We start from the raw sequence: 21,708 nt of genomic DNA on the forward strand, positions 1-21,708 counted from the left end.
ATGGAACAACTTGAGACTGAGTAGGCCTATATGACAGAATACATTTTTTTGAATTCTTTCCCTTTAATTGACATTTACAGGGTGACTATGAGGTCAACAATAGATTATGGTTGTATGGTCATTGAAAACAACATATATTTATTATAGGCCTATATATAAAACTACAGAACCCGTCAAGCTACGGAAAAGCCGGATGTAGTTCAAAGTCAAACGAGATTACTTGCACAAGGAAGGCCGTTACAGTGAAGAACTACAAGTACCACAATGCATAGCGGCTAGACGTGTCATCAAGCAAACATGGCTGCGCCCTAGAAACATTAATGTCTTCTACTCAGATTTCATTTTTTACCATTATTACTACTAAGAAACGTATCGATTCGAACGAAACGGTCGCGTTTAAAATATTATTTAGTTAATGCGTTAACACGAAACGAGTACAGCGGCTGTCAACGAGAAATAATTGTTATTTTAAATCTCAATGGTGAAATATGGAAGCAGTGCAGTCACCTCTCAGATTTCCATTTTCCGTTTTAAGGGCTGAGATTTACTCACGACACCTGTGATTCATCCAGAGGAACTTAAACAGGGCAAAACGTGCATTTAGTTCCTCGGTTGGTTTATAAAAGCGATGTTTAGTCCTGTGAAGTCATCTTATTCCAGGGTGAGCCCATTGATCGTTAATCGAGAGCTTGGGAAGACCAAGATGAGATAGCAATAGGGGAAACACTTTCTATTCACAGTAATCGAAACTCGGTTCTCTAAAGGGCAGGAGGTTTACACCGATACTAAGCTTTACAAGGCAGCTGCGGTCATGTTTGGAGATCTGTTTGAGGAGGACGGGGATGGTTTTTCCTCTACACCTGGCACAGGTGTGAAGGGGAGAGAGTCTGAGCCTCCTCCACCCAGAGGGAAAGTCAAGCTCTGCGGGATCAAGAATCAGGGTGGCACCTGTTACCTCAACTCTCTGATACAGACTCTACTCTTCACACCAGAGTTTAGGGGTAAGATGAAAGGTTGAAAAAGACATTACTGTTAAAAAAGAATAAATGGCCTAAAATCAGTATACTGTCATTATATACTTGACCTACTTCTGAAGAGAATTCTGGCCACTCTATACTGTTAAATTAGTGATGACCGTCCAAATACCCACACTTGCGGTCTTTGCACTTGACCACTTGACATGAAATGTTTGACATGTTTCCTGTAAATGGCCCAAGTGTTCAAGTGGGTGTGAAGACCACAAGTTTGTGTAGAACTTTTGATTACCCGATGCAAAAATGCAAAGAAGAAAGTTTGTGTTAATCACATCCTGATGTTACGTGTCTTTACGGGATCTTTATAGGATGTGTGTGAATGCACACACAGATACCAAAAAATCACTGTTAGTGTAAATAAACCAAAGTCACAAGATCCCGGGACACATTATCACAAGACCACAAGTGCACATGAAGTGTGCCATTTGGGACAGGGCCAAAGATTTGTTCATGAATCAGATTATAATTGGTACTCTAGTTCAACTGTTTGCATTGGATAACTATAAATAACATTGGATAATAAAGATTTTCAGTGAATGAAGCCTTAAATTTGTTCCTGTTTGGCCCACAAAGATATTATATCATATGGATCCAGAAGACCTAGTGCAAGAGTCATATGAACCATTTTTCTATTCTTTTATAGTGCTTTTTCTGTCAGTTTGAAGCTTAACAACCAAGTCCTTATTCACTTTTTATAGATAGAGTGTGCAAGATATTCTTAAAAAAAAAAAAATTCTGCTTTTGTGTTCTGTGTAAAAACAGTCATATGGGATTAGAACAGCATGAGAATGACAGTATTTTGGGATGATTATATTTTTTATGATGTGTTCTAAATTAAAATGATCTCTCACAGAGGAGCTGTTCCATCTCGGACCGGATGAATTAGGGTGTCTTGCTGACAAGGCCAAACCGGAGGCAAAGGTGTGTATAAAAGTGTGTGAGGGAGATGAATGGAAGCTTTATACTGTACGTGTTTCAGAGGATCAGATGGATAGATGTTTCCTGTTCTGCGTGTTCCCAGGTCCGTGTGATTCCTCTGGAGCTACAGAGACTGTTTTCTCATCTGTTGCTGGTGGATGAGCTAACAGCCTCCACGACAGACCTGACGGACAGTTTTGGCTGGACGAACAATGAGGTACAAAGACTTTATGATCTGTACTTACTTTGTATTTAGCAGGTACTTTTCATGTAACAGTGACTAATTGCAAAAACAGTCCCTTTGTAGTGATCTGGGGTTAAGTGGTACCCCAGGGTCACAAGGGTCACAGCATCTAAATTGTGCTGCTAAATGATCTTGCTCAAGGCAAAATCAGCAACCGTTCATTTTTTCATAATTAACCCCATTATCTTTGTGTTTAAGCCCAGATCCTTAAAGGGATAGTTCACCAAAAAAATCTGTATGAGTTTTTCTTCTGTTGAATTCAAAAGAAGATATTTTGAAGAATGTTGGTAGCCAGACAGTTCACACAGTAACCATTGATGTCCATAGTAGGAAAAATAAATCCTATGGAAGTCAATGGGGTCCATCAACTGTCTGGTTACAAACATTCTTCAAAATATCTTCTTTTTGTGTTCAACAGAAGAAAGAAACTCATACAGGTTTGGAAAAACTTGAGGTGATGACAGAATAAAAATTTTTGGGTGAACTATCACTTTAAGACTGGTTAAAGAATGGTTAAAGCTAAACTGAAATGATCTGGCAGTTTGTTCAAATCTTTCATCTTATGCTTTGATTTTGTCTTCAGGAAATGGGCCAGCAGGATGTTCAGGAGCTGAACCGGATCCTGTTCAGTGCTCTGGAGAGCTCTTTAGTGGGCACTTCAGGCAGCAGTCTCATACACCGGCTGTACCATGGGACGCTTGTCAACCAGATCACCTGCAAGGAGTGCGGCAATATTAGTGAAAGACAGGTCAGAATGGATCACGTGCGACTAAATTTGTCTTCTAGCAGTCCAGTTTGTAACCGCTTTAAATATAAGCAGCACACAAATCAGTGCATATTTAATATTTATGATACAGTACCGTTCAAAAGTTTGGGGTCAGTAATCAAGCAAGGACGCATTCAATTGACCAAAAGTGACAGTAAAGACATATAATGTTACAAAAGATTTATATTTCAAACGGAAAGTTCAAAAGAAAAGCATTTATTAAAGAAAAACTGTATAATGGCAGATAACAGCAAATCTGTTTACATCAATGATAATAATAATAATAAATGTTTCTTGTGCACAAAAATCAGCATATTAGAATGATTTCTGAAGGATCATGTGACACTGAAGACTGGAGTAATGATGCCGAAAATTTAGCTTTGCATCACCGGAATAAAATACTATTTAAAATATATTCATATAGAAAACAGTTATTTTGAATTGTAATACTATTTCACAATTGTACTGTGTTTTTGAGCAATAAATGCAAAAATTCAAGATCACTATCTTTCTGTTCTCTCAGGAGGACTTTCTGGACCTGACCGTGTCAGTGCGGGGTGTGAGTGGACTAGAGGAGGCGCTGTGGAACATGTTTGTGGAGGAGGAGATGTTTGAGGGGAATAATCTCTACCGCTGCAGCAGATGTGACCAGCTGGTTCGGGCCGCTAAGGTCAGTCAATACTGTTAATTTGGTCATTTATCTTCCTAAGGCCTTATACAACAATGGAGATTTATTCAAAATCCCCAAATCAACAGTTAGATATTTATTTAAAGGGGTCATGACATCATCATTTTTCATTATTTACCTGTTTCCCTGTGGTACACTACCATTCAAAAGTTTAAGGTTGTTTCTTATGCTCACCAACGCTGATTTTATTTGATAAAAAATACAGTAAAACAGTAATATTGTGAAATATTATTACAATTTAAATAGCTGTCTTCCATTTTGGTAACACTTTACAATAAGGTCTCAACAGTTGATGGGCCAGTATTTTTTTCCTACTATGGAAGTCAAAGGGTTCCATCAACTGTTTAGTTACCGACATTCTTTAAAATATCTTCTTTTGTGTTCAACAGAAAGAAATTCATACAGGTTTGGAACAACTTGAGGGTCATTAAGTGATGACAGAATTTTTATTTTTGGATGAACTATCCCTTTAACATGAGAAATGGCACTTCAGATGAGTTAGTCAATTATAAACCTGCTTAATTTTGTCTTTTGTCACAGTCTGCTAAACTGAGAAAACTTCCTCCATTCCTGACCATTTCTTTGTTGAGGTTCAACTTTGACTTTGCCAAGTGTGAGCGCTACAAAGAGACCGGGAGCTACACTTTTCCTCTTGAATTCAACCTCAGAGCGTTTTGTGAGCAGGTACCAGAGCTGAATCGTACACAAATACATATTCCAAACTCTCCAGCCAAGTAAATAAGTCTGTTATTTGTGGAGATTCTATGCTGTTCCCAGACTCATTAAGCATAGACACATTTTTAGCTAGAAACAGCTAGTTAATAGAAGCAGAACTCTAGATGCAGAACTAAAATGACTACGACTTTAAAGCAGAGGATGAACATGTTCTGTGTTTCTGACAGAACAATTGGCCAGACTCCGAGTATTCGTATGAGCTCTTCTCTGTCATCATACATAAAGGAGGCTGTTATGGTGGACATTATCATGTCTACATCAAAGACATCGATCATCTTGGCCACTGGGAGGCACCGGTCAGTCTTTTGTTTTTTATTGCTGTCTGTATGTATGTATGGTTCAATATTAAGCAGTCCAATCCAAAAGTAACAAGAAATCTCTGTCTGTGACACCCCCCAACGTCCATCAGGAGGAAGAGGTAAAAATAAAGGCCAAGACCCAAAGACAAGAGGCCAAAGTTTGGGAAAGAAAGAAGGAGAGTGAGAACTGTGTAGAGACTGAGGATCCACTTTCTGTTCTTACTGGCATTCTGGCTCAGGTATGCTATTACACCATACAGCTCTACAGCTGTGCAAGGCAAGTAGATGTTTGAAATATTTATTAGCACTTTTGTGATTTATAGCAGTTATTTAGTGTATGGAATAATGAAATTCCCTCTTCTGAATCAAGAAAATGCCTTTTCATTCACTTCACAACTCAATAAAGGGAACAGAGTTTTGAAAGGCACAACAGCTGTAATCAATATTTCTTAAATTTTGTGGGCAAACAAATTTCACATACTGATTTTCACCTGTTTTTTTTTTCAGGAGGAGTCAAAATGTGTGCTTGTAGACCAGCTGGGCCAAAAGCTGATGAATAAAACCGGCACGCCATGGAGCAAAAAATATAAAAAACAGTATGGCACCATCAGCAAGGTTAGGGTTCCAAAGTATATACTTCACACTATAGAGACACAGATACACTAATACACTAACATTTGCAGGGCAGTAAGATTTTTTGGTAACACTTTATTTTTACAGTGTCCTTGTTACATGTAGTTACTATATTAATAACTACAAATTATGCATAATTACATGCAACCTACCCCTATAAGTACATGTAGTTAATTAATATTACTCAGTACTTAAATGTATAATTACACTATAACAAGGTTTGTTTATTATTTAAATTAAAACTTTTATTCAACAAGAATGCATTAAATTGATCAAAAGTGACCGTAATGATATTTCCAGATCACCTAAAATTGGTTATTTTGAACTTTCTATTCATCAAATCTTGAAAAAAAAAGTATCACAGTTTGCACAAAAAATGTAAGCAGCACAACTGTTTTTGAACATTGATAATAATAAAAGTCTCTTGAGCACCAAATCAGAATATTAGAATGACTGACACTGCTGAAAGTTCAGGGTTTTTTCTGAAATAAATAACATTTTAATATATACTAAAATGGAAAACAGTTAATTTCTATTTGTTTTAATATTTCACAAATGTACTGTTTTTGCTTAATTTTTTTATCAAATAAATGCAGGCTTGGTGTGCATAAGGGACTTCTTCCAAAAAATAAAATCTTACTGATCCAGAATTTTTTAACAGTAGTGTGTTATTATTGCATTTTATCATACTGGCCAACAATATTAGCAGTGCTGCAATATATCATTTAACTTTTGTAGTTCAAATGCTAGAATAACTTTAGGAAGCTAGATTTTAATGATATTAAGCTGTGCCTTTATTTATGGTTGGTTATGGATTTGTTTTCTTCAGAGGTGCATCTTCAGTCAATTCTTTAAGGTTATTTTGATCAATATAACTATATTGAGATTTGAAAAAGTCATATGACCATTTGTCTTCCTCCAGTTTCTTCAGAACCACCCTGAAGTCTTTATGCTGGTCTCCAATGGAACCCGTGTAGCTCTGAAAAATGCTGTTCCTGCGGCCACAGAACCCAGTCCAACAGAACCAGTCAGTTCAACTTCAGCCAAAAGCAACCCAGAGAACATAAAGCCAGAAACCGCAGGAGACACAGAAGACCCTGACGGATGTCATTGGTTTGACCTGAATGACTCCACTGTCTCATCCATTACGTTGAAGGACATTGAGAAGCAGTTTCAGGGAAAAGAGAGTGCCTACATGCTCTTTTACAGGAAGACAACTATGAAAAGACCTCCAGAGGGTATGCTGTGTCTGTGTGTATGTGCGCAGGGTCAAACCTGCTGGATGGCCATTTTGTATAACACATGAAACAAAAGCCAATCTTAACTTGCATTTAGTGCTTGGAAAGTGTTAATTTTTTAACCTGTGTGTGCATATGTAGTGAAAATCTATTTGTTTCACTGGTGAATACTGAAACATGGTTATAGAAAAGCTTTTTGGTGTCTTTTTAAACAGCCATAGGAAACCCTGCGTACAAAGTGCCTCCTCACCTGGTGGAGATGGTACAAGAAGAGAATGCAAGAGTTCAGCAGAGGAGGTGACTTATACACTCATAGTCTCATACACACTTGGCATGGGGTGTTTTATGCAATGTTCATGTCATATGTGCCTTGTAGAGCTGAGTTTGATGCCAGCAGCAATAGCATTGAAGTGAGGCTGCATTTGGCCCCTTATTATCACTGCCAAAATGGAGCCCTACACCCCACAGCCCCGGGAGAAGACTCCATCATCACAGTCACCTTCGACCGCAGAAAGACTGTGGGAGACCTGCGATTGGCCATCTACCAGGTGACAACCACTGATCCCGTTACTAGTCCTCACTCCATAGCTGTGTTTTTATTCAGGGTTTTTTCAGTGACAAGGCGACCAGAATTCAATCATTTTCAATGTTAGCTGATCATTTTTGTTGACATGAGCGAAAACAATTTTAATGTAAATGAATTAGATCTGACAGAATAGGCCAAGTTTTCTCTGACCTTTGACTTTGGTTTTTAGATGCAGGATCTTTGGGAAGGAGACATGGCATTGACATTGGCTAAGAATGTGCCAGCTGGGTTACATTTGTATGATACTCTGACAGGTGAATACATTTACAGTGTACTTATATTTGCACTAACACGTTTCGTAAAGCCCTTCCAGACACTTTCAGACAGCCTTGTCTTGAGCACCAAATCAGCATATTAGAATGATTTCTGAAGGATCGTGTGACACTGAAGACTGGAGTAATGATGCTGAAATTCCAGCTTTGCCGTCACAGGAATACATTACATTTTAAAATATATCAAAATATAAAACTTTTAGTTTTACAGTATTATTACAGTAGTATACATTAGTTATTCTGGATGATCATTTATGTCTCTTGTGTTGTTTCAGATGACCAGATGTCGCTTTATAGTGCAGGAGTGTGTAATGGCTCTGATCTCTTTGTGTGGAATGGAAGAGAGGTGGGTAACTAATACTTTAACAATACTTTACAATACTACTATCCTATATGGATTTGTTATGAAATTGATATTATCCCTTTTCTACCAAAGTTTCTACCAAAATATTGAGTCTGTGCTCTATTTGTGCTCATTTGAGGGATCCGTGAACCTTTCAGAGCTGGCCCATGTTTCCACTGATTTGAGAGTTGTATACTGACAATGATGCTACACAACCTGCCCATACAAACATCTAAAGTCATTTAATTTAGCTAATTTTGAAAAAAATTTCAGCCTAGAACAGCCATTTCTTCTGTGTAAACTCACGTAAAGGGTCAGATCGGGCATTGGCGCTCAGATGGTGGAAAAGAGATATGTGGATTGCAATTTCAAAACATTAGAGCCAAATTGACGTTTTCCTTTCCTTTTCTCTCTCTCTCTCTTTTTTCAGGTCAGTGGTGTGGCGGTACAAACTGGCATTGAATGGGAGCCTGTTTTGTTGACTGTGTTGCGTCCCTCTGCAGAGGAGCTGGGATGTGGGGACGAGTCAGGGGTCGGAGACACTGATGGATCTGGTCTGGTGCGTTCCATGAAGGGCTTTGCTGGTGGGGCCACTCTAGGTAAAGTCCTCGAGGCTCTAGGGCCCCAAGAGGCCTTTTTGTGCCAGGAGCAGAGCCGTCCAGGGGCCAGTGGGGGCGGGGCCAGTGGCTGGAGGGTTTTTCCACCTCAGGACATGCAGAGGACACTGAGAGAGCTCTCTCTGAAGGACGGCGACGCTGTGCTGCTGCTTCAGCCAGAGGAACTAGACAGCAGGTAAAGAATGCAATTTCACGATTCTCGATAGTGTTTTTTTTTAACACAGCTAAAAGGTGTTTAATATCAATTTTGCTATTTAAGTTCAAGGGTTAGTTCACCCAAAAATGTTAATTCTGTCATTAGTTGCTCACCAAACCCGTAAGACTTTTGTTCATCTACACTTCAACACAAATGTAGATAATTTTAATGAAACCTGAGAGATTTCTGTTCCTCCGTTGAAACCGCTTGCTTCATATGGATTTATTTTACAATGTCTTTATGAACTTTTTGAAGTGTGTAAACGTTTTGGTTGCTTGGACTTTCAAATGATGGACAGAAATATCTCTGGTTTCATTAAAGTGCCCCTATTATGCCATTTGAAATGTTTCTAACGACAGGTTTACATGCATGCAAGGTCAAAAAAAATTAAATTTTCTCATAATATACATTGCACATCACCTCTTTTCTCACAGTGTCTGAAACGGCTCAATAAAGGATTGAGTCTCTCTAAACCCCTCCTATCCAAGAGCCTAACCTGCTCTGATTGGTCAGATGGCCCAATCTGTTGTGATTGGTCTACCGCTTACAGCGCATGTCAGAAATTAAACGCCTTATACCATATCTGAATTTCAGCTCTAGAGGTTTCCCCAGCACTCGTATACACAATGATACCATAGACTGTAAAAAAACATGTACGACGGACCTTCACTCTCTTTCATTGTAGAAAAGTGAAGCCGCCAATGTCCCAATATGGCGCTGACATCTTGCGCTGATTCGGGATCTGTGTCTGCACAGTAGTGAATCGGTTAGTATAGATCACTGCAGAAAAACTCTTTATGTTGGTGTGAAATAAACAGTAATGAAAATGTAGAAATTAAAGTTAAAGCTCCAATTCATTTGAAGTGTACTTTGATTTAGTTTGTCTCGCGGACCTTTAGATTACATGGAGGGGGCGGAGTTTACGACCTACTGTATACTGCGATCAAAACGTTTTGGCTCCACTTTTCAGGACTTGTGCGGCACACTTGATTGATACGAAAAGTAACGATGGCGTCGGCTTTATATACAGTAGATATATGATATGTCACATGGAATTGTGACTGGAATTACTGACGACTTATTTTGGCAAATCGATTCTTTCGTTTAGGAGACAATAACTTATTACTCGCGCACTTTGATCTTTAAAACTTCACAGACCTTTTATATTCACAAACGGCTATATTACACACTACATGAAAGGTAATATTAGAAAAGCATCATAGTGGCACAATGAACAAAGTGAACAATGAACTAACAATTATTTTTCAATTAAATAAACATCTTTCAAAAAAGGAAGGAACATAACATTTCCCATCACAGATACTAGAGAAGTGCATATATATACATGATATAATATGAACCATGATTTTCCACAGTATCTTCAGCCTCAATGGTGACATGGTTACCGTGACAACGCCCTCAGACTGTCGGTGGCTGCAGGTGGAGTTTTGCCCACTGAGTGGAATGAAGGAGGAAGAGGAGGAGGAGGAGGAGCAGGGGAAGAAAAAGAGTAAAGTCTCAGCTTCAGGGAATATGGTGAGGACGAAAATGCATGTATACACACAAATACACACTGTTGTCTATCTATCTATTACCATTTCAGTCTTATCCGACTTTTGGTGATTCTATGGGCCATGTCTCGCCATACACGAGAGACTGTCCATGAATTTTCTTGGCAATGATTTTTCTGGAGTAGGTTGCCAGATCTTTCCCCAACAAGTAACTTTGCAACTATGTCAACTAACTCTCATTAGACTATTAGTCGACTCTAGTGAACTGTTAGTAGACTGTTAAGTTAGAGTTAGGTGTTAGGGTTCAGATTAGTAGAATAAGTTGACATGTAGTTGCAAAGTTACTTATCGTCAGTAGAATGTATGTTGGAGGAGTATCAAAATAAAGTTTTAGCAGAAATTAAGCTGACAGTCTATTAATACTCTAATGAGAGTTAGTTGACATGTTGCGAAGTTACTTATTAGTTAGTAGAATATCTAAAGTGGACCATCGAAATGAAGTGTTACCTAAAATTTTGTTATACGCTTTTGTAATTATTTTTTTTTTTTCTGTTTTGGCTTTAATTTATTTAAATTTCAATTTCAGTCATTTTAGTACTTCAACTTATTTTATTTCAGTTAGCTGCCAAGGCAACATATAATAATTTTAAGTTTATCATTCAAATTTGATTGTAGTTAACAATCCACATAATGTTGTACACTTTTGCTGATTTGCTGTGTGTGACTCTTGCAGCTGCTGGCAGAGGTGAAGGAAAAAGCTCTTGAGGAACTTCGCCTACAGAATGAGCTCAGTGGTAAGAATACTTAATAATAAGCCCCAATAATATCTAGTAATAATTAATCATTTTCAATCATAAGGGAAAAGACTTAAAAATACTCAGTAACGTCCCATAGCCTTAGTCCTCGTAGCTTTCTGTTTATTTTTTCATTCTATATCAGTGCTGCCTGGGAAAAACAACTTTTTTTAGCATAGTGCTATTTTAAACTAGAGGAGTAGTGCCAATAAAGAATTATTGATACTTTTTTGCAAGTACGGATAGTGTGCGGGAGTTCTTTGCTTTTTAAAATAGAGGAGTAGAAAGTAGAACTTGTTTGTCAGGAAAGAGCGTTTTGTTCGCCAACATTTTGTATCAACCGATATGTTTTTTTTGTGGCTGGTGGCTGTTATATAGCAGATATATGATATGGGCTACATCCGTAATCACATACTTGAAAAACAGTATGTGACAAGAGTAGTGTGTCTGAATTCACAGTGCTAATAAAAAAAGTAGACAAAAAAAAGGCACCCGGATGACCAACTACTTAGGCGAGATTCTGAAGTGTGTGCACTATGGACACTTTACTATCCCATGAGGCCACGGGACAGGATTTGTGAATGGCAGTGAAACTCTCACTGGTAGGTCATGTGATAATGACAATATGGCGAATGTAGTTTTTAGCTGTCGCAAAGTAATTACTTATTCATAGTACGTACCTATTCAAGAAAGTATGCAAGTTTGGATGCATCCATGCTACTTAATATATAGATGGTAAATAACACATGCTACAAGTAATTTTTTATTGGTTTTACATATAATTTGTGAAAGTAAACCTGTAAAATAAACAGTATATGAGAAAGTATAATACGTTTGCTTTTTTTACTAATAATAGAAAGCCATGTAACTTACTTTCTTTGTTTCAAAATTCTGTCGTATTATTTATTTGACAGAACTGTTAAACAGAGACAGTAAACTAACAAATGAAGATGGATAATGGGAGCTCATGCGCATCTGTGCTCAGATGCTGGTGGTGTTAGTGCTGTCAAAATAAAACTCTTTTAACTTTGTTATCTTTGATGAATGAATGTATTTACATTTTTGTCAAATAAATCAAATCAAAAAGTCCAGCTCCTGACACATATACTTAAAATACTTAACAGCTGATTCAATTAATTACAAATGCCAATATATCTTGTAGTTTGGAATCAGTGTGTCTCTTATTCCTTGTTTAGGTGTTGAGTGCTGTCTGAGGCAAATGGATCGAAGTGGAAAACTTTTACCTCCAGGTACTTTTCAAAATGATCATCAGCATCATTGCCAATGTGATCCCATTAAAGGTTTACATGGTATATTGGCTTGTCTGTGTTCTAGTCCATGAGCATTTGAGTGTTCGGGATGCAGGGATCAGGCTGATGACTTCACTCTACCTGTGCCCTGGACCAGTGCCAACAGCAACACAGGTGCGTCCATACAATTTGGGCATGTAAATGTAAAAAAAAAAACATCTCTTTGTGACTTTTTCACCCTCTTAATTTACCTTCTATAATGAAAAATATATGTTTTCTCCATGCAGTTGTTCTTGTACTTTAGCGTTGGTCTCGCGCCTTTAGTCGGCCAGGAGCTGGAGATTATTGTAGAGGAGTCTCTAACTGTCAAAGAGGTGAACTTATTTTTAATATTTTTTATTTTTATTAAATTCTACTGGTGAAGTGAAAAATAAGGTGTTTTAAAATGGCTGGTTCCTCTTATTCCAGTGCCTTAAAGAAATGTTGCAGATGGCGAGGCTTGAAGGTAAAATTCTTCAAATGTTTGATATTTAATTTCACATTTAACTTGACTGGCTTTCTCAGATTTATTAATGACACAAGCATTTCTTTCTCCAGGTGAGTCATGGCACTTAAGGAGAGTGGACTGGTGTGAGGAGATTGGAGAGCCACTTATGGATGAGGTGGGAACTCCAAAAATCAATACTAATCCTCAATTTATCTCAGTTTACAATGATTTCAAATATTGACCCGTTTACTCGTGTCTCCTAGAATGCATCTCTGAAAGAGGCAAAGGTCATTCATGGGGACACACTGGTCCTGGTGGAGGGGCGGCTGCCTCCAAAGGTGCGTTTTCAGTTTGGAAAGATTTCTTGTGTAAAATGAAAAGGAAATAAATACTTTTTATTCCAATTTTCTCTAATCTCAACGTCAGGGTTACCTCAAGCTGTCTGTGAGGATGTACATGGACATGATCCACAGCTCCAGCGTTCCAGAGCTGAACCACACAGCAGAGTCTCAGAGCATCGAGGCGCTCAACACAGGTTCGACTTTTACCAAATTTTCTATAAACCAAGTGGGATTCATGTTGTTTTTTGTCAGTGGGCTGTCAGATTATGAGTGCTTGAGAGAATAGCTCTGGTTTATGCTTGCTTATGTTTATGTGTCCTGGTGTTCCAGAGTGGTCTGGATCAGAGATGAGATTCATTGGTCATGTGGAGATATCAGAGGAGGCTTCACTCGATGACCTCAAGACTCAGGTTGGCCTCACTACTCACAGCATTAATGACAGCAGCTGATAATAATAACTTAAAGATTAAGTGTCATTTTACTAGCTTTAAATGTCATTTTACAACATAATCCAAACAGAATGTATAACATGTAAAACATCTGTCACATAAGATCGTGGTCTACAGATTTAGTTTGAAATGGTCATAGGGCAGTGGTTGTATTTGCAATGGAACATTTCTACATATTTACATACCGGTACTTCATCTTTTATTAAACAAGTTTATTGATATAAAAATGCATGAAGAAAAACCAACCTGTGCAGCACTTTCCATTTGGCTCAATTTCACATACTTTTAGTGAGTTCAGAGACCCCTTTACTGTTAAATAAAAAATGCAGTCTTCAAACAGCTTATGCATATTAAACTGGGATAAGAGAAAATATTGTAAAATGAAAAAATGTACATGCTTCACCTTTTATGAGCTATAAACACCCTTCCCTCATTTAAAGATTAAATGATTAAAGAAAAAAGGTAGAGAAGCTAGTGAAGAAGGAAATGCTGTACACTACCGTTCAAATGTTTGGGGGTCAGTATAATAATAATAATAATAATAATAATAATAATTGTTATTTTTTTAACAAAAGACATTTTATTCAGCAGGGATGCATTACATAATAGATATTTTTAATGATGCAAAAAAAATGACGAATGAAATTTAATGAAATTTTAAATGCTGTTCTTTTGAACTTTTCTATTCATTAAAGAATCATGAAAAAATTTATTAGTTTACACAAAAATATTAAGCAGCGCAAAAATATTAAGCTGCACAACTGTTTTCAACATTGATAAGACTAAGAAATGTTTCTTGAGCAGCAAATTGACATATTAGAATGATTTCTGAAGGATCAAAATTCAGCTTTACATTACAGAAATAAATGACATTTTAAATATATTAAAATAGAATTGTGAACTGTAATAAAATTCACTGTATTTTTGATGTAATAAATGGGCTTGATGAGCATATTAGACTTTTTCCTCAAAAACACAAAAATATCTTATAGAACCCAAACTTTTTAACAGAAGTGTATATTTTTGGCTACACTGCAAACAGTGGAAGTGAAATGCAGCGCTGTCGTATCAGCATCCCTTTAGAAAAGCCATATATATGTGTTTCGGCAGGTGATGACTCTGCCGGCACTTCAGGATGTGTGTGTGCCCAGCCCTGCGTTCCTGCGTGTGTGGTTGCTAGAGTGCAAGAAACCGGCCAGGATACTCAGAGGAAACCAGCAGACCCTCAGGTTGATAGATTAGGATTTTGTTTATGCTCTGCTCTTTTGTGTGAGGTCTCTGTTGCCCTTTTTCCACCAAATGCAGATGGGAACTCATTGAACGGTTCCAGATACGGCACCAGCACTCTTTTGGTGGGAAAAGGACTTTTTATTGTATTTGGGATTAATGTCCTCCTATCCCTGCAGGAAACTGAAGCTGGGGAATGGGGTGGAGGTGTGTGTTCAGAGGCTGATGAAAGAGGAAGACCTGGGGTGAGACATTCTGACAGCGATTGATGAAATCCATGGAAGAAAGAAACAAGATTTTTATACTGTTTGAAAAACACTGATTGTTATTTTCTCGTAATCTGTTCAGGCTCAAGGATTTATTGCTTAGGGTTCATATGGGGGTGCCAGGAGAGAAGGCATATTATCCCTCTGAGGAGTTTTTGTGGGACGCTGGGAGGGACAGCACCCCTAAGGGCCTGTACGCTGCTCTGGCCTCCCTGTACGGTCTCACTCCTGACAACCTGCTCCTGGCTAAACACCTGCCTGACAAACACACCTGGATGCCCATTTCCAACTGGGTGAGAAGAGAGAGTTAAAATGGGAATAGACTATTTGTAGGCAAGAGCTATAGATTTAAGATTATACTTGAATAATCAGTTCTGAATAATTCCAGACTCAACAGGTCTCAAAAAAGAAGAAGAAGAGGAAAGCTGAGAGTCTCCAGGCAGCTCCTTTCTACCTGAAAGATGGAGATATTATAGGTGTCAAGGTAAATTGAATAGTTTTAAAGGGATAGTTCAGCCAAAAATTAAATATTCTGTCATCAGTTTCTCACTCTTATGTTGTTTCAAACCCGTAAGACTTTCGTTCATCTTCGGAACACAACACAAATTATGATATTTTTAATGAAATCTGAGATTTCTGTTGAAAGTCTATTCACCCAACGCTTCAAAACTTTCATAAAGAGATAAATCCATATGAATCAAGCGGTTTAATCCAAGACGTTTGAAATGATGAATCGATTTAATTTAGGTTTTTATTCACATACAAACATTGATCAGCGAACATACAGCATGTGCCCCTTTTGAGATTATTAAACTGGCTGCCAAAAATAGTGTGATAGACTTGTAAAAGATAAGTTTTATCTTTGGGTCTTCAGCAATGCCTCTCTCACTTTTTTTGTTTTGTTTGTGTCTTCATGTGTGTAGAATCTGCTAATAGACAATAATAAAGAATTCACTACTCTGGAAGATGAGATTGGTCAGCAGAGACTCAGGGAGGAGAATCACAACACAAGGTGCATTTTTTATTTATTTTTTGCTTTTATTGCCTCTCTCCAAGATTACAAGATAACCCTTTGCTGGTTTGATTTGATTAAACGTGTAGAATTAAGAATGCTATAACATTTGGACACACTAATATTTAGAAGTTTGGGTTCTGTAGAATTTTTAGTTAAGCTCAGCAAAGCTGCATTTTTTTATCAAAAGTGACACTAAAGACATTTATAATATTACAAAAGATTTCTATTTCAAATGTATGTTGCTCTTATGTACTTTCTGTTCATCATAAAAGCCTGTCCACAAAAGAATTAGGCAGCACAACTGTTTTAACATAGATAACAAGAATTATTTCTTAAGCACTAAATCGGCATATTATAATGATTTCTGAAGGATCATGTGACACTGAAGACTGAAGTAATGATTCTGAAAATCACAGGGATAAATTACATTTTAAAATATATTAAAATAGTAATAATATTTCACCAAATTGCTGTTTACTGTAATTTACTGTATTTTTGTTATAATAAATACAGCATTGGTGAGCATAAGAGACTTCTTTAAAAAAAACTTTTGAACAGTAATGTATGATGTCTCAATGACAGTTTGATTTTTGTGTTGTCCACTAGGGGGCGTACTGCCAGTGGAGAATGTTCACAAGACTCTGGGTCCAAGAAGTCGGGCTCAACTAAAAACAGGAAACCAGAGGTGGCCTTATCCATCAATGTGGGAGTGTTCAGGTAACACACCCTGTGAACAGCCCATTGGTCTTCAAAACCATCACTAAGGCCACTAAGGTGCCATGGCAGAATCTGGCACAGAACCCAAACTGAAGACAATGTGACAGTGCTGACCAAGTGCTGACCCACCCTGTGAAAAATAAGATTATATGGGCACAGGGATGCTGAACCAAAACTTAATTTTAAGTGGGAATATCATCTTCAATCAATGAGATTTCTTGAAGCTTGTACACTTTCTTTGCCCTTTATATGCAATTCATTCCTGGAGCAGATCTCTGTACCCTACAAGACAAAGAGGTCGGTTTCAGCCTATGCCAATGGATTTTCCTCTGCCTCACTTCTGAGGGTGTGCTTTTTTTTCCACAAGGAAGGGTGTTACAACTATTGTCTTCATTTTTTTTTTTACAAAATCATCACAATACTGTATGTAAAAGGTTTTACACAGATATCCTTAATTATGTGGAGTTAATATGGAGTATAATGCTTTCATTCACTCAAAAATAAAAGACTGCGATTATTACTCACCCTCATATCATTCCAGACTGTAATTTAGGCTGTTATTCAGTCATAATATTCCTGTTTGCCGAAGCTTGTATCTAGCCTGTGTTCACATCCAGGTACAAAATTCGTCATTGACTGAATGTAATGCACAATTTTTAGGTGTGGATGAAAACGCAAGCAAGATCCATATTTCAGTTCAGATTATCAGTGAATAACTATTTACATTTTCATATCACATTTCTCAAATCTGCGATCCTTGGTCTGTGTGGACAACACTGTCACCCCTGACAATGCACTAACCAGGACATCATTCCTGCTGCTTAACATTCGTTCATTAAATTACAAAGCCCTCCTTATTCATGACCTCATCTTGGAAAAATCAGTGGATTTTTTATGTCTTACTGAGACATGGCAGAACCAGCAAGAGTTCATGACTCTCAACCATGCCACTCCCCCAGGTTATGGCTATATCCAGAAGCCTCGCAGCCTTGGCCGTGGTGGCGGACTTGCTGTTATCCATCGTGCTGACATCCTGGTCAAAGCGACCCCAGTGAATACTACCTCCTTTGAGTGTGTTCGCTTCATGTTGACTGGGTCCACGCAGCTACAGGTTGTCCTAATCTACCCCCCAGCTTCTGCCTGCTTCCTATTGGAGCTCACCGAACTGCTTGCCACTGTTTTCCCGAAATCCCCGTCTACTATCTTGCTGGGTGATTTTAACATTCATGTGGATTCCAGTAGTTGTTCTCTTGCTACTGATTTTCTATCACTGCTGGACTGCTTCAATTTTACACAACACATACATGGCCCCACGCATGACAAAGAGCATACCCTGGATCTGGTGTGCTGTTCTGGCATAACCCCCTCCCACCTGCAGTGCACTGACCTGGCTGTCTCTGACCACTATGCCATCCTATTCTTGATCCCTGTGCCTCTCACACGGCAGTGCACCAAACGGCCCATCACGTTCAGGAACATCAAACGGGTGTGTACTTCCACGCTATCTGATTCCCTAGCGACCCACCACCCCTACCAAACAGTTGATGACATGGTAGAACACTACAACTGTGCCCTCTCTCTCAGCCTGGACTTTGTAGCTACTCTCACCACCCGTTACGTGTCTTTCTCTCGTCCTGCTCCCTGGTTCACCACTGAGCTCCGCAGGATGAAGACCATAGGACGTAGGCTCGAGAGACGATACAGAAGATCCGGCCTCACTGTCCATCGTGAAGCATTTAAAGAACACGTCACAAACTACAAAGAAGCCCTTTCTCAGGCAAAAACAAGGTATTACTCCACACTCATCAGTAACCAACATAAACACCCAAAATTGCTCTTCTCCCCCATCAACCGTCGTCTTCATCCTCCTGATGCAGCTAAACCCTCAGATGCAGCTGACCTCTGCTCCAGGTTCCTGGATTTTTTTCCAGCAGAAAGTGGACACCATCCACTGGCAGCTCCAGTCTCCTGGACTCTGCCCCACACTGCCCCAACAGGATTCTCACCACTCAGCTGCCCGCTCACTTCAGTGCTGCCTATCCGCCTTCTCTCCACTGGAAGCCGACCAAGTAACAAAACTGGTCATCTCAGCCAAGACTTCAACCAGCAGTCCTGACCCAATGCCCACCACCCTGGTCAAGGCCTGTCTTCCCATCCTCTGCCACCCAATGGAAAACATGATAAATGCATCTCTTGCCTCTGGTGTGGTACCATCCAGCTTTAAAATGACGGCAGTCATCCCCACTCTCAAAAAGCCAGGCTCAGACCCAGACGACCTCAACAACTATCGTCCAATCTCCAACCTTCCTTTCCTCAGCAAAATCCTGGAAAGAGCAGTGGCTGCCCAGCTTCAACATAACTGAGCTCTTCGAACCCCTCCAATCTGGTTTCAGAACCCACCATAGCACTGTGACCGCCCTTATCAAAATGACTAATGACCTCCTGCATGCTGCTGACAATGGCCTCATCACCATCCTCATTCTCCTTGACCTTCCTGCTGCTTTTGATACAGTTTCCCATACCATCCTTCTCCACCGCCTCTCTGAGCTCATCAGCCTCAGTGGCACAGCACTGTCCTGGTTCCGGTCCTACCTCACAGACCGGAAACAGTTCATCACCCTAAATGGCTCCAACTCTGATCCAGCACCCGCCAACCATGGCGTGCCCCAGGGCTCTATGCTTGGTCCTCTGCTGTTCACCATTTACATGCTACCCCTAGGTCATATTATCCGTAAACACGGACTCAACTTCCACTGCTACGCCGATGACATTCAACTTTATATCAGCACAAACCCCTCTTTCCAGCTCCCACTTACACAACTTGTCAACTGCCTGCAGGAATTCAAATCATGGATGACCACAAACCTACTCAAACTCAACAGTAATAAGACAGAACTCATGGTGGTGGCCCCTGCACCACTGCTCAGGAAAGTAGGGGACCTGGCCCTGGTTGTGGATGGCTGCTCCATTTCCCCATCTCCTGAGGTGCGCAACCTGGGCGTCATCCTGGACTCCACTTTCTCCTTCCGGTCCCACATCAACATCATCACCAAGTCTGCCTTTTACCACCTCAGAAACATCTCACGACTCTGGCCTTCACTCACACATTCAGTAACTGAGACGCTCATCCATGCTTTCATCACCTCCCGTCTGGATTACTGCAATGGTGTCCTGTCTGGACTGCCCACCAAGGCCCTTAGCAGACTCCAGTATGTCCAGAACTCTGCTTCCAGGGTTCTAACCCACACAAAGCCCTGGCAGCATATCACTCTCATCCTCCAACAGCTCCACTGGTTGCCAGTCAAGTCACGCATCACCTACAAGATCCTTCTGCTCACTTACAAATCTCTCCATGCTCTTACCAAAATACAGATCTCCTTCACCCCTACACTCAGACACGTTCCCTGCGGTCCTTTGACAAGGACCTGCTGGACACCCCCCGCACCAGGTTGTGGACTTTTGGGGACAGGGCTTTCTCTGCCAATGCTCCCACACTCTGGAACAGTCGACCACTCCACGTCCGCTCTGCCCCATCCCTGCCCATGTTCAAAATGCACCTCAAAACAATGCAATTACAAATTATAAAGTCCAATACCGCAATTGCAAGAAAAATGTCTGAGTTCATGTCTTGCAATTATGATGTTATAGCTTGCAATTGAGGGTTTATGTCACACAATTCTGACAAAAAAATGTGAGCGGTAAACTCGCAATCGCGAGAATCAGAATCGCGTCAGAATTGGGAGATAATACTTTTATTTTTATTTTTATTCCTTGATAGAAACAAGCTTCCATACAAAAGGCAGTGAATAAGCACAGAAATTTTATTTTTGGACAAACTTTTATGTTTTCAGACTGGTCATATTAAGTGAAACATGTTAGTGAAACTAACATTCCCCATGTTAGTAGTTGTTTCAGCCACCTTCTCAGAACAAGGCTGTTGATTCAGGTCTTGATGGTGGTGATCTTGCGTCATATTTTCTAGAGGTTTCCATTTTTTCCATTTGAGGTTGTCCTTGATGAATGAACCGCATGTTTAGTTATATATTGTTTGCCTTGTTTCCGATAAAAAAAGTAATGTTAAATAGTAATGTACTTATAAAATGACTTGACATCAAGAATTGTTGAGCATAAATGCCAAATTAGGTATAGCTATTAATTTTCATTTTTTTCTTTTTTTTTTTTATTGATTATTTTGCATTCAGACTTTCTTCTCATTAACCTTTATCCTGTCCTTGGGGTCTATATGACCCCAATCGACTTTTCCGTAGTTAATAAACATGGTTCCTGTAAATCTCAGTTGCATAGAATTTTGTCACTTTTTCTATATTCTCTATCTATACATACATACAGTGCTATGCATAAGTTTAGGCAACCATGCTAAAGTTGACTAAAAAGAGGAATAAAAACTCATATTTTGCAAATTTAACTTAATGCCTTATTTTAAAAAATTAGGAAAAATCCAACCTTTAAGGACACCAATTTTCTTTGTGAATGAATAATGTATCGTAAATAAATAAATGTTCTTCCTTAAAAAACAGGGTGCATAAGTTTGGGCACCACTATGTTAAATTCCCATAGAGGCAGGCAGATTTTTATTTTTAAGTATTTTTTTTTTTTTTTTTTTAGGATACTATGCATCCTGATAAAGTTCCCTTGGCCTTTGGAATTAAAATAGCCCCACATCATCACATAGCCTTCACTATTATTAAATTTTACTTCTTCTTTTAGGTCAGGTCTTACTAACCTTTTGATAACGGTTGAAAACAACGTCACCAAACGTTCTATTTTTTGCCTGCATTATGAAACTAGAAAAAAACAGGTCCAAACAGGAAAAAAGTCCTTGTACTACAGGTGCGTAGAGCCAATGGTATATTGAAGAATGCACAAGAAGGGTGGCTGGCCGCACACTGATCCACTCAAGACTGGAAAAGTCTACAAAAACATTTATTATTTTATAAATTGCATCGTGCAAAAAGTGCAAAGTGCATGTGAGTTAAAAACAAAATAGACACCAGCAAGCAAACGTTTCAGCACATTGCTATCTTCAGTGCTCACTTAGCAAACATATGTTGTCGTTTTTAT

General features: G+C 39.0%; 2 protein-coding genes across 2 annotated transcripts; both read left to right on the top strand.

Moving 5' to 3' along the window:
- The first annotated feature begins 247 nt into the window (after window positions 1–247).
- On the top strand, window positions 248–17,150 carry usp40 (ubiquitin specific peptidase 40). Its single transcript, XM_084425308.1, has 31 exons — window positions 248–1,001; window positions 1,888–1,955; window positions 2,056–2,169; window positions 2,780–2,944; window positions 3,486–3,632; window positions 4,191–4,334; window positions 4,553–4,681; window positions 4,795–4,923; window positions 5,192–5,299; window positions 6,240–6,555; window positions 6,771–6,852; window positions 6,932–7,103; window positions 7,311–7,395; window positions 7,689–7,759; window positions 8,187–8,548; window positions 9,946–10,105; window positions 10,814–10,874; window positions 12,071–12,124; window positions 12,210–12,298; window positions 12,412–12,498; window positions 12,593–12,629; window positions 12,722–12,786; window positions 12,875–12,949; window positions 13,038–13,146; window positions 13,283–13,362; window positions 14,512–14,630; window positions 14,808–14,873; window positions 14,977–15,187; window positions 15,283–15,378; window positions 15,818–15,906; window positions 16,516–17,150. The coding sequence occupies exons 1-31, from the start codon at window positions 812–814 to the stop codon at window positions 16,628–16,630; spliced, it is 3,795 nt and encodes a 1,264-aa protein (XP_084281434.1). The 5' UTR covers window positions 248–811; the 3' UTR covers window positions 16,631–17,150.
- Window positions 17,151–17,425: 275 nt separating this feature from the next.
- On the top strand, window positions 17,426–18,578 carry LOC311300775 (uncharacterized protein). Its single transcript, XM_084425309.1, has 2 exons — window positions 17,426–18,414; window positions 18,504–18,578. The coding sequence occupies exons 1-2, from the start codon at window positions 17,558–17,560 to the stop codon at window positions 18,505–18,507; spliced, it is 861 nt and encodes a 286-aa protein (XP_084281435.1). The 5' UTR covers window positions 17,426–17,557; the 3' UTR covers window positions 18,508–18,578.
- The last annotated feature ends 3,130 nt before the right edge of the window (window positions 18,579–21,708 follow it).

Source organism: Rutilus rutilus (genome assembly GCF_951802725.1).
Source record: "Rutilus rutilus genome assembly, chromosome: 12".
Classification (NCBI taxonomy): domain Eukaryota; kingdom Metazoa; phylum Chordata; class Actinopteri; order Cypriniformes; family Leuciscidae; genus Rutilus; species Rutilus rutilus.

What these genes read in the sequence shown, in the direction of transcription:
- usp40 (XM_084425308.1), top strand. Translation starts at nt 812, where the DNA reads ATGTTTGGAGATCTGTTTGAGGAGGACGGGGATGGTTTTTCCTCTACA. An exon ending in TTTGTATGATACTCTGACAG is followed by an intron (nt 7,396 to 7,688) that starts GTGAATACATTT and finishes GTGTTGTTTCAG; the next exon opens with ATGACCAGATGTCGCTTTAT. An exon ending in TTGTGTGGAATGGAAGAGAG is followed by an intron (nt 7,760 to 8,186) that starts GTGGGTAACTAA and finishes CTCTTTTTTCAG; the next exon opens with GTCAGTGGTGTGGCGGTACA.
- LOC311300775 (XM_084425309.1), top strand. Translation starts at nt 17,558, where the DNA reads ATGACTCTCAACCATGCCACTCCCCCAGGTTATGGCTATATCCAGAAG.